The sequence below is a fragment of the Podarcis vaucheri genome (assembly GCF_965113315.1).
Source record: "Podarcis vaucheri genome assembly, chromosome: 17".
NCBI lineage: Eukaryota > Metazoa > Chordata > Lepidosauria > Squamata > Lacertidae > Podarcis > Podarcis vaucheri.
Window position 1 is genome coordinate 7,323,056 of NC_138755.1, and position 13,263 is coordinate 7,336,318.

The following is a 13,263-nucleotide window of genomic DNA, read 5'->3' on the forward strand; positions in this document are numbered from 1 at the left end:
TACTGGGTGATTTGTAACAGATCATCGAGGGATTATGACTGCCACTCGCTGGATAATGGCAACAGGAAAAAGGCCCGCAAAAAAATATAATTCTGTAAGGATCCCGAATCAGCTGTAACTGGCAGGTTGACTAGTATTTCTATATGCAGTTTATTCCGCTGTGTGACTCATGGTGTGTGGCAGGTGCGTGTCTCCACCTCTCAGCCACCATTTGAGACCACTTGGTGGGTTCTAGTAAAAATAAAACCCAAAGCAGATCCCACAAGCATGTAGCTTACAGCTGCTTGATGTTCTCCTTTTTAACTTGTAGATTTGGGCTGCGAATGCTTAAACTAGCTTCCTGAATGATAGCTCTTAAGGAGACATTTGCCTTAGACTGTCATCCCTGATGGGCGATTATTTTCTTGCACCCTGACACAGAGCCTAGGGCTTCCAAGAACATCTAAAACACCAGATTAAAAGCTGAATTAAAGCCATAAACTAAAGATTCTAAAATGCAATAAAGTAATGAAAAGAATCAGCAATACAGTTCTCAGCCTACCCCTCTCATCATGCTAAAAAAGTGGGAGGAGGCTTTTGGAGCAAGAAATAAAGAGCGAAGATTACACATATATGATGAATTTGGGCTTTCATGTTGTGAGAAGCTTAGATTTGTGTGTGTGGTGGTTTCCACCTCTTTGTCTTAAACCACCTGCTAATCTGAGGTGGTAACGGTGAGAGTTTTCTTTCTGTCCTGTCCTCCAGCCCATGATGATGGTTTGAAAAGAGGGTCAAGCATGGAAATCGCCTGCTTCCAGATCCATCCCAAAGTTTCCCCGCCAAGCCAGGGAGCTTCCCCCTTTTGTGTGTTTTGGGGGAAAGGGCAGCAGGGAGAGGCAAGGGGTGTGTGTGTGTTCTCTGGATTGAGCCCAGGGGCCTGGACCATAGCTGTCAACCTTTCCCTTTTTTAAAGGGAAATTCCCTTATTCCGAATAGGATTCCTCGCAAGAAAAGGGAAAAGTTGACAGCTATGGGCTGGGCATCCTGGAGGGGATGCTGACCAGGCTCAGAGTAAAAGCACAAACAGTCGTCAGAGTAAGAAGGGTGCGACTTCACACACACACACACACACACACACACACACACACCCTCAGCAGCCCACCCATGTTCCAGTCAACTGGGATGAACTTTCTGTCTGTGTGAAAGGATCTTATGCCCCTTCCCACAACTGCGCAGCCAAATTCGGACAGTTAAGAGGCTGAAGGAAATGCTTTGCAAATGTAGGGGCTTCCATTGGAAGCTGTGGCTCTGCAGGTGCAATTCAGATTCTGCCCTGCACAAATGATGACCCAGCTTCAGCTCTGCTTGAGGCAGCTTTGTACGAAGTAGCAGCAGCCACAACCCAGGGCAACCAAGCCAGATGGGCGTGGTATAAATTATTATTATTATTATTATTATTATTATTATTATTATTATTAAAGAGGCCCACAAAAGTTAACTCTGGCCTGCAGAAATGCTTCCTAGCCTGCTGGGGGCTGGCAGAGGAAGGAGGGAGAGTTATGTACCTCTTTGTAGCAGCCCACGGCATTTCTGTGTTGAAGACAGCCCACTTACACTTACACAGCCCTAAACTGATTTTTGAATTCTGAATTTATTGCTATTCACGTTTTATTTTATGCTGTATTTTATGCTGTTTTTTTGTTGCATCAATTAAGTGTTTTAAATTTGTTGTTAGCCGCCCTGAGCCTGGTTTTCTGAACCCAGAAGGGCGGGGTATAAATAAAAAATTATTATTATTATTATTATTATTATTATTATTATTATTATTATTATTCTGTGTACAGGTGAGGGGTGAAGCACTCTGTCCTGCCTTTTCCACCAGTATGCTCACTTGTTTTACGGCTACCAGGCTAGTGTGTAAATGCAAGGGTGGGCCAGGATAACTCGGGGACCTGTGCCGTGTCTGGCTGAAAAATTGGCTTTCTTGGAAGCTCAGCTTTTATCTTGAACACAGAGCACATTTCTGGTGGCTGTAGAGCAGCATTTGAAAACATTGCTAGCATGCTATATTGGTGGGTTTGGTGTTACTGGGCCTTGTGTGGCTTAGGACTATGTCTGCCTCCCACTGCTTTTCTCAAACATTTTCGGTGGAGGGTCCCCTGGCTATGGAATATTCTACCTAGTGAAACTCACCTGGAATTGACATTTTGTTGTCTTTTCAGAACCAAGTTTGACTTTTCTGTTCTCCTGGGCATTTTGAATTCTGGTTTTCAGTCTCTGCATATGGTTGATGGTTTTCATTTAGCATATGCATGGCTATTTTAGTTCTGTGTTGTGTGTTGTATTTTGTTACATTGACTTTGCATTAGGTTTTGTGCTTTATTGCCTCTTCAAGCTCAATGTGGGGTTTTACTGTAATATGGTTTTGTTCTGTTTTCATTCTTTTTCCTCTTTGCTAATGCCTAGAGAATTCATTTCATGGGGCATTTCTTACATGCAGTAAATAAATAGATGCAATACCCATTAGGTGTAATAAAGAGTCTTTGAGGCAGGAGGAAGGAAAGGGTTTGCTTCTGCTATTCCAAGTATACGGGAGTGTCCTTATTTTCAGCTGTGAAAATTTTTCTATAACACGACAGAATTGTTTATGTGTGCACAGGCAAAATATGACTAGCACTCAGCTCAACTGCTCCTCTCCAGAACTATCCCCTAATTTGTGTATTTTCCTATCCTCGAGGATAATCCAGCATAACTGGAAATCCATTGAAATTTGCATGATTTTCTGTGTAAAATCTTTCTGAAGCACCCTTGGGACTTTCATTTCTTTCTTCAGTATTTTATTTTTAAGAAACGTAATGGTACATCCTCCTGTGACCTTGTCGCTGGATTTCTTTCCTGCCATATCCCCAGGGGCTCAGCATGGATTGCTAAAGCGCTTTCTCACAATTTATCCTTATACCAGACCATTTGAGGCCCAGAGACTTTCCCAGTAATCTGAATATCAGAGGGTGGATTGACATATTACCTTTTAAAAAAGTTTTATCCTAATCCCACCCCACCCCGTGTCCCTCTGAAAACACAGGGTAGAATTAAAGGAAGCACTAGGTGGGGAATGTGTGCTAGGTGCGAGGTCTGCATGCACAATGGGACTTTCGGCGCCCCCCCCCCAAAAAAACCTGTTGTGGGGGTTTCCTCAACCCTCTAGAGGAGATTTACACACCCCTCTACATTTCTGTCATAATCTTGCAGACTGTATACAGTATTATACTGTTCCTGAGATGAAAGGGCTTCTTTTTAGAAGCCTGCTGAGAGACACTCTGGAAATGGGCAAGAGTATACACTGCTTTTACAGCACAGTATATGAGACACAGTACAGTGGTACCTCGCAAGACGAATGCCTCGCAAGACAAAAAACTCGCTAGACGAAAGGTTTTTCCGTTTTCGATTTGCCTCGCAAGACGAATTTCACCTATGGGCTTGCTTCGCAAGACGAAAACGTCTCACGACTTTGTTTCCTTTGTCTAAAAACAAAGACATGTTTTGTTTATAAAGTTAATTTATTTTCCCTTCAATTTTTGAACTGCTCTTTACAGTATGTGTGACTTTAAAGAGCAGTTAATAAACTGTTGTTGTACCAAATTTGGCTTTGTTTGGACTTTTTTTGACCATAGGAACGCATTAATTGATTTTCAATGCATTCCTATGGGATTTCGTGATTCGCAAGACGAAAAATTCGCTAGACGACAAAACTTGTGGAACGAATTAATTTCGTCTTGCGGGGCACCACTGTATATGATAAGGGACGTGGGTGGCGCTGTGGGTTAAACCACTGAGCCTAGGACTTGCCGATCAGAAGGTCGGCAGTTCTAATTCCCACGACGGGGTGAGCTCCTGTTGCTCAGTCCCTGCTCCTGCCAACCTAGCAGTTCGAAAGCACGTCAAAGTGCAAGTAGATAAATAGGTACCGCTCTGGCGGGAAGGTAAACGGCATTTCCGTGTGTTGCTCTGGTTCGCCAGAAGCGGCTTAGTCATGCTGGCCACATGATCCGGAAGCTGTATGCCAGCTCCCTTGGCAAATAAAGCGAGATGAGCGCCGCAACCCCAGAGTCGTTCACGAGTGGACCTAATGGTCAGGGGTCCCTTTACCTTTACCTTTACTATATGATATGCTGTGACCTAGCCCCATTTTGCCCTGGGTGTTGTTGTTGTTGTTCTTAAAACTTGTATACCGCCCTTCAGCTGAAGATCACAGAGTTGTTCAGAACAGAAAAATACAAAATGAGGACACAAAATAGATGATAAAACGAACCAATATCCCTCCTCCCACAAGCACATTTAAAAAGCCATAGACTGTGATGAAAATGTCAAAACCTGAAGCGAGTCGTTTGTCTGATATAGCTTATCTCTTATATAGCTAACCTATGATGCCAGCATTTCCCACAGATACTTGTAGTGTGTCTATAAACCTAGTTCATCCAAGGCCAAACACCACATCAACACCACATCACTCCCAATGCTGATCCAGGAAAAGGATTCCTTCTCCTTCTGAGCAGTTGGTTGAGCAATTCTAGAGAAATTACAGTCCTCACTTATCTGTCTTGTTAAAGACCCTGGTAAACAGAGGGATTTGAAGTGTTTTGGGAAAGGAACTTGGTGTTTTCCCTCTACGCCTCCTTTTTCCCTCTGTCTCCGGGGCTACGGGCTGTGGGATGTGGAGAATAATTTATAACAGCACAGGAAGCCTGGGTGGGGGCGGGATAAGGAGACCGAGGGGATGGGTTTTGTTTGCTTTTGAAGCAAAAACTATGATGCACAATGAAAGGAAGTGACTCGCCAAGGCTCACAGAGTGACTCAGTGGCAAAGCCAGGAAATTGGCACAGGAGGGAGGCTCCAAGCTCCCTCCTTTTTCACTTTTGTTACCCGATTTTGAGATCCAATCAATAAACTTAGAAACCCACAGCTGCTCATTATATGTCCACCGTGAACACATTCTGGGATGGTTTTTCCCTTGCCCCCACCCTCAAATCTCCTTTTTTAAAATATTTTTTTATTCAAAATTGAAACAAAACATATTATCCAGAAACATATCATCCTTATTTCCCCTCCCCATTTTTCCTCCCTCCCCCCACAGAACCCCCCGCTCCCCGACTTCCCTCCGTTCCAGTCTTTGATTTCTCTAAAAATGCTGTTTTCTGCATGTTACACATGCAGTTATTATTATCAATAAAAAGTTTGTGAATGTTTATTCAAAACCACCAGCCAAGGAGTCCCGTTCGCTTTGTTGCATCTTCAAATACTTTGTAAAGTATTTTCATCTTTAAAGTCACAGTTATCCTTGTCCCGTAGCTTGTATGTCAGTTTTGCCAGTTCTGCATAGTCCATCAATTTTTCTTGCCATGATTCTTTAGTTGGGGTTTCTTCAGTCTTCCATCCTTGTGCTATTAAAACTCTCGCGGCCCCCACCCTCAAATCTCCTGCTCCTCAAGATAAGTTGGACAAACTACCTTAGATCTCAAATTTTATTTCCTTTTATGCCAAGTTTCAGTGATGGGCCGTGAAAAACCTAGAGTTGCCGGATTTCAAAAAGTAAAAGCCAGGACACCCCGAAAGTTGTTGAGATTTTTTTTTTTAGGCAAACCCTGAAAGTTAAGCTTTATTTTTACAAAAACACCAAAAAAAACAACCCCACATCAATTCTGCCTTTGAAATCCCAGGAAAATCCGGGCGTATGGCAGGCCTAGGAAAACCAGAACAGAGGAGTGCCTCTCAGCATACGCAGAGTGCCTTCTTCTCTCAGTTACTTTAGCCCCAAAGCGCAGAGCAGGACTGGGTTGGGAGATATGGCTTCAGGACTCCTTGTGCATAACTTGCAAACTTAAGCCACAGGAGGCTAATCAATCGCACGCTCTTGTCAGCGACTTCCGAGAACTGCTGAGCCAAGCCTAAGGCACTTCCTGCTGGTGGAGAAGCAGAACTTGCAGGTGCCAATTCAGCCCAGGAAAGCTAGGGAGTGAACACAAACCACAACGAGAGAACCAGCCTGCCAGCCTGCCTGCTTGCCTCTCTCTGATGGGGCCGTCTTGCGTGGCTCAGCACCACCACCAGAAGCCACAGAGCAGAGCGGGAAGGCCGGGCTCTCAGGCTGCCTCCTCTCTAGGAGAGACACTCATGGTAGCAACTGAAACATAGCAGTGCCATGACATGAGATTGGCTTTCCACGTGGATCAGACAGGTTGCATGGCAAGCGCTGCATCCCAGAGGCGGTCAGTCCCCCGATGCCTCTGGGAAGCAGGGAAGCAGGATATAAAGGCTGTCACTCACTATTGTTTGCTTCTAGCGTCTGGTATTCAGAGATGTTCCCCCTGCCCGTGGCCAACAGCTGCTTTTTGCTTTTTCTGTTTGGTTTCCTCAAAAAATCAAGAGCCATCCTTAGTGGACTCTCTTGGGGTCATAACATCTATGTTCCGGCAATATATGAAGAAGCTTTTTGCCTTTATACTCGTGTGTGTGCCGAGAGTCTGGTGTCTGTTTCCTAATGAAGTTCTATGTACAGTAGGCATGCAAGGGACATTCCTATTTTTAACTGCCTCACATGGGAAAGCCCTTAGCCTTCTCTACCTTTAGTAAATAAATGGGTGGAGCATCCACGAAACCCCAAACTGGAGAATCTGGATTTGGGCACCAAGTTAATTCTTTCCTTTTCTCTTTTTTTCATTCCCACAACCACTTTCTTCATATTCTCTCCTTATTTGCTTCTTTATCTTTCGTGCCTTTCTGAAGTGGTAGAAAGAATTAAGTGTAGAAATCAGAGGGAATAATTACAGATATGCCACGACCCCTGGGGTTTTTTGTTGGTTTTTATATGTATGGGTAATGACCATATGCTTATTTGAAAGGTCATTTTAGCTTGCTGGCTAAGAAGCAGCATGACAACATTGTTCCGAACATAGGAAATGGAACATAAGCAGCTCACATTTTAAGAGTCAGAGCATCTCAATCTATTATTTTTGTTTTATTGTATACCCATTTTGACTAACTGGTTTATTTCTTCCATTGCAAGGTGGGGGTAGAACATTTCATGCTGTTTTCTACTGTTCTGATAACTGTATTTTAATATATATATTGTAATGAGTATGGGTTGCTTGTGCGTAAGTTGCTGCCTCTCCTGGCTATGTTGCCTTGTTGGACTTTTCTGTCTGGACAGCCCTTCACTTCGTGGCTGCCTCAGTCGCTAGCAGAATCCGTCAGTGGGCGTTTCTTAAACCTTTTCCAACATAAAAGTTGTTTGACGCCCAGTCTCCTCCTACTCTCCCTGCGCGGAAGTCTTCTGCGCAGTGTGGGCGTGGGTAGCGGAGGACCCGTACTCTCCCCGCTGGTGTCCGGTGAAGAGTCCTGGAGCCCTCTCGCCGATTCCCCCATCTGCCCCCCTTTGTCCCTGGTGTTGCGCTGATTTGTTTCCCCATCTGCTGAGCTGCCTTTCTCCCTGCTGGGCCCTTCTCCAGCATCATTTGAGAGCCTCCCCTCCGCCTATAGCTCCGATGTCAGTTCCCTGACATATATTTTTGAAAAAAATGATAATTTTCTGTGAGTTGCCCACAGAACATAGGTTATTTGGAGGCAGTATACCTTTGAATGCCAGGTGCTGGGGATGAACAAGAAGGGTTGGCCAGTGCCTTCAAACACTCCTTGCCAGAGCACAGAGGCCTGGCTACTGCCGCAAACAGATTGTGGGACTAGATACACCTTGCTCTCAGTGAGACAAGAACATTTATGCTTAATCCTCACTGTGCCCCCAGACATTGTAGGGTAAAATCCAAATTGTTGCCATTCTCTGAAATACTCCCTTAGAGTATCTTTTTCTTTGGCAATCACTCGTAGCCGAGCAAGATTGTCTTCCATGAACACAGTTTTAATAGTGAGTCTGTAAGTGACTGTGGAGGCCAATTCTGGATCCACATGTCCTTACACAGTGGGGACATAGGTTTCTGGGCGGGAGTTGATCACGGTGTGGATTTGCCAAGCGTGCCTTCCTCCCTTTGCCAAGTGTGTTTCTCCCTTTCATCCTGTGTTTTCATCCTATGTTTGAGCGTCTTCAAAGCGCAGGCCAGTGTTTCCCAGTTGTCGGTGTTTATACTACTTTTTTTTTTTTAGATTTGCCTTGACAGAGTCTTTGAACGTCTTTTGTTGACCACCACCATTATGCTTTCCATTTTTAAGTTCGGAATAGAGTAGTTGCTTTGGAAGATGATAATCAGGCATCCGAACAACATGACCAGTCCAACGAAGTTGATGTTGAAGAATCCTTGCTTCCACACTGATAATCTTTGCTTCTTCCAGTATGCTGGCATTAATTTGCCTGTCTTCCCAAGTGATGTGTAAAAAATTTTGGAGACATTATTGATGGAATCTTTCGAGGAGTCGGCGATGGCGGTTATATGTAGTCCATGTTTCACCAGCATGGCAGCTGATTTCAGTTAATAGAGAACAATGGTATGAATTTCTCACCATCAGTAAAATGTTTGGGTGGTGAACTGTGGGCTCATCCAGACTCCCTTTCGCACTGTGCTTTTCAGGCACGTCTGCACTTTAAAGCTCCCTGTCTGAGCTTTTTTAAAATTTCCCTGGGAAAACCCACATTTTACCATTGAATGGGAGCAAACGGCAATGCATGGAAAACCCAACTGCTGTTTGCACAAATTCACCAGTAAAATGCGGGCTTTCCCGGGAAAAACGCCGGGACCAAAACAAATAACAAAACTGCTCGTAGACAGGGCTTTAAAGGCTGGATTTTGTGCCTAGAAACACGGCACAAAAGGAATACTGGATGAGCCTTTCTAGGGTAGTTGGTTGACAGTAGGTATTCCAGTGGACCAATCCAGTGTGCTCTGGGATTTTGATTTTTATTTTTAACTTCAGCAAACGTAGCGAAGCCCAAATGATGGGTCAGCAGGCCCCAACCCTGGCTTGTAGAAGGCCTGGAAGAGGAGGTCCGTGGGTTGGGTGCAACATACCTAGATAGCTCAGTTAGCTAGAGAGTGGTGCTGATAATGCCAAGGTTGCAGGTTTGATCCCTGCGTGGGACAGCCACATATTATTGCATTCCAGGGGGTTGGACTAGATGATCCCTGATCTAGTAGGCTGTAGGGGTACCAAAGGTGATTTGTGTCTTGCAGCAAGCGGATGATAAGAGACAACACCGTGCGAAAGCATTCAGAAAACTTTTTTATTCCAGCTCAGGGGCGTAGGATTATGGAAAGCTGTGACTTTGCAAAGGAAGGAGCACTCTGGACATGCTCAGTAACACTTACTTTCCTTCACATGCCCCAGAGCTCAGCTCAGTACTGAGAAGGAAATTCTGGGGTGGAGGTCACGACAATCTGAGTCCTGACCTCAGCAGTTAGATCTGCTTGGGGAGGTGACCACCTAGGAGCGCAGGGCGGCGAGGTCTACAATCTCTGGGGGCCACTCATCGGGGAATAAGCACCACTGGACAACTTTCCAAGAAGGAAGGAACGCAGGAGGGAGGCTGCCTTGCAACAGGTCAGCCACTGGTTCCCTCCAGCTGACCATTGCCGTGCGTAATGCGTGCGACCTGTCCGGCCCTGGCTTCCCCGGGGTTCAGCCCGGAGCCGTTCCTCGTCGTCCGCAGCTGGAGGCAGCGATGCTTCCGAATACCTGTAGCTGGAAGCCACCGGGGGCCTCTGGTGCGGATGGCCTGCTCGCAGGGTCCCCACCCTGGGCTCCCGGTTGGCCACGGGTGCTGGTTTGACCGGCAGGTTCTCGGGGGGCGGGCGGGGTCTACCTGGAAATGCCGGAGACTGAATCCGGGGGCTGTTGCGCGCGAAGCCCCGGGGCGAGGGCCCTTCCCCTCCCAGGATCCGCGCAGAGCCTGGCGCCGGCGAGGAGAGTGGCATCCGCGGGACTGCCCTGGTTGCGCGTGGCGCGGGCGCCGGCTCGCTCTCCGCCCCGCGCCGCCCTTGGAGAATCCGGCGCCGGGGTTTGCAGTCGCCAGCTCCGCCCCTCCCCGCCCCGCCCCTCCGGAGCCGCTCCGCTTTGTGCGGATTCGCGGGAAGATCCGGAGCCCCGCGGGCCGCCCCGGCACACTCCGGGCCACTCGGGAGCGACTTCGAGGGCGCTTTTCCTCCTCGGTGCGCGCTTCCCCCCACCCCGGATCTTTCATGCCGGCCCCGGCCTTCGCGGCGCCTCGCTTCCTCGCGCTGCCGCCGGGTCGCCTGCGCGCCGCCGAGGCGGACATGCATTTCTCCTTCAGCGAAGAGGACATTAAGCGGCACCGGCTGCTACCCAAGTCGGTGAGGTGGGTGCCTTGCTCGGGCTCGGCGGGGGCTTGGCCCCGATCGCGGGGAGGGGGCGACTAAAGTTTTCCCCGTGAGTGGCGCGCACTCCAGGGACTTGCTCCAGCTCCCGAGCGATGGCAAGCCCGGGATCCTCTAGTCGGGGAACAGGGGACGACCCTCCCTCGGGGTGGGGATCCTAGAAGTGTCCAAGAGTTGGGACCGCTTAGCGTGGAGTGGCAAGCTCCCCTTAGCACCCCCGTGGGATCGCGTGCTATTTCTTGGCACCTCTGTAGCAAAGGGAAAGTTTCCTGGAGGGGTGTGACTCGGCCTCTGGCTCTGGCTGTGGACGGCGGAGGCGCATCTTTTGGGCTGGCACCCATGAACATTCCCAAGGGCAGCTGCAACCCCGCAGGCTCTCCAGCGTTGGCCCGAGGGTACCTGTCAGCTTCTCTGACGCTCTGGACAATATCGCCTCTCCGGATGACGCTCTTGCATTGTTTGTGTGATTCAGGAGTTGCACTCCTTGCCCTGGGTGCCTTATCTGTGGGTTGACTGTATTGTTTGTGGCACATTATTTCCAGTGATGTGGATCGCCGTGCTGGAAACGCAGTGTGATGAAGTGTGGAGCAAAGTGCATGAAATAAAAGGAGTATCTTTTTTGGCCAGGTCAGAGGCATGGGCATAGGGGGGGGGAAGCAGCTGCCCCCCACATCAAGTAAAACAATAGAAATGCTTAACTAGCTGACCAGTCACATCGGTTCTGTGCCCCCCCATGAAAGTCCTGCCCCCCCTAACAAAAATCCTGGCTATGCCCATGGTCAGAGGGGTTGCATGCATTGTAGTGCCCTCTGTTTTGGAGCTGCCATCCCATGCAGATCTTGCTGCTACCCACATGCTTTGGAAATGAAGCCCTTTTGGGATCCTTAACCAAGTGTCTCCCTGCAAGAGCCTCAATCAGTTTCCTTGTGCCCATTAGAAGGAAGGGACACATCTGTCTGCGCTTGTGTCTGCTTCTGGTTTTGATCTTTCTCTGAGAGGTGCCACCCTTTTCCTGCACGCATTCTAGGCAGGAAATCTCCCGGCCAAGTGCAAAGGCGAAGGTCTGTCTGGCAGTGGCTGACATAAGGCACATTCAAGTCACATCTGCCACAGGCCAGTGGGCAGCAGCCCGGCTTACACCCTCCCCTCTCCAGCCACCCAGACGCTGCACGACCCCTCCCTGTCTCTCTTTGAGGCTTTTGGGAATGTGTGTACAAAGAGCCTTGTTTTTCCTTCGGGTCTCCTTTTCAGACAGCGCTGCTGCCTTGCGTAAAAGTTAGTTTGGGACTCCAGATAGTGCGTCACCGTTGGCATTAAGTGTCTGGTGCAACTTTTGCATCGGGTGGCTGCATGATACAGAACATCATGATAAAACAGCCCTTGTTTCAGGGGTCATGTGAGGGCAAAGGAAGGGATCAGAATTATTGTAGCTGCGTCTGCAGCTCTGCGGAACAGGCTGAAAGTTAAACGGCCAGGAAGTCGGTGGCAACAGCAGCAGGTTCCAATTGTGGTCCAGCGGATGAAAGAGCAGGATTCAAACCCCACCACAACCTTGGGTGGCCTCAGTCAAGTCATCTCCTAGCCTCAGTTCCCCATCTGCAAAAGGGAAATTCCGGGGGCTTTCCTCATACGGCTCACTAGGATACTATTTTCTTATCTTTATGCTGAACTGAGGCTCGCTTCTTTTATTCTTTCTCTTTGCAACTATCTTCATGGGCCAATAGGTGTCCAAAGATTCTCAGGGGTGCCCCTGGAATGCAGGGAGAGTCGCCCTACAGGAGAACCTGCTAGCTTCTCCTGTCTTGTTTCTGGAGTGCAGTTAGTGGCGCTTTCAGCAAGATAATTATATCCTGGGAGGGGGACACCTTTGACGTTTTGATACCCAAAGTGGATGCCCAGCTTGCCTCTATGATTGGCTGTCCTGGCTTGCTGACTATTAGAGACTCCTATTAGACTGTTTTGGGCTCTCTCAGTGCCTGCCTAGCATGGTATCTGATGATGGGGTCTCTGTAGGCTTCATTATTGCTGCTGTGCTGCTGCTGCTGCTGCTGCTGCTACTGTCACCACCACAACAACACAGACTGCTATTAGAGTCATGGGAGAAGCTTGGGGGATCAAACCCCAAACCTCACCAAGTCCCAATCTTCTTCTTCTTCTTAATTTTATTATTATTTGGTGCACTTTCAACTTGTATATTAGAAATATGTTCCAATGGAAAGTGTTCTGCGGCATCTGACAGGCTAATCAGTATATTGTGGGTCTGTTAAAGAACTCACTTTGTTTGATGCAGCAGTAACAAGGAGATTCTCAGCAAGCAGGTATGCCTTCCAAGTATCTGGTGGTGGTCAGTTTCTATTTTTCAGGTAGAGATAGGGAGTGCAGGGCTTTATGATGACTTGAACTTTTCAAGGTAGCAAGAGAAAAGTAATACTATAGGTCAGGGGTGTCCAAACTTTTTTCAAAGAGGGCCAGATTTGATGATGAAGTGAGGGCCGACCAAAGTTGTTGAGCTTTTTTTAGGATTGACGTTGTTGAAATCAACTGCCACAGGGGCCGGATTAAATTGACCGGTGCATCTTACACACAATAACTTCCAGGGAGACCATGCCCCTTGTCTTTTGAAAAGAACAGTGTTGTGTTGTGTTGGTCACTGACACAATTTGTGTAGAGGCTGACTAATCGCTAGAACTTCGTCTTGAGAGAGATATTCTGGGTGCTCCCATTGTAACCAAGACTGTCTTTCTTTCCAGCAAAGGATTGCCTGTAACCTCCATGCTGTTAAACGCCCCCCCCCAAAGGCTTGGGTTTCTTTTTGCATTGTGAAGTGTATTAATGCCCCCCATGTGATGGTAAAATAAATTCTATAAAGCCACAGTTCTCAGATTCACGTTCTGTAGGGAACAAGTCCCATTGCACTCTTGCATGGGACTGGATTCTCCGCAAGACTGT

At 47.7% G+C, this 13,263-nt stretch overlaps 1 protein-coding gene across 4 annotated transcripts in view; it reads left to right on the top strand.

Annotated features, from left to right (window-relative positions):
• The window catches only part of PDE4A (phosphodiesterase 4A), a 339,410-nt gene that overhangs the window by 244,845 nt on the left and 81,302 nt on the right, over window positions 1-13,263 (top strand). The window contains exon 1 of one of the 4 annotated variants that reach the window (XM_082205420.1): window positions 10,003-10,295. The exons of the other annotated variants lie outside the window; for them this stretch is intronic. Coding sequence (XP_082061546.1) covers window positions 10,159-10,295 — 137 coding nt within the window. The 5' untranslated portion in view covers window positions 10,003-10,158. Of the gene's footprint in view, window positions 1-10,002; window positions 10,296-13,263 lie in introns of those variants that run through there. 4 annotated transcript variants of the gene reach the window in all.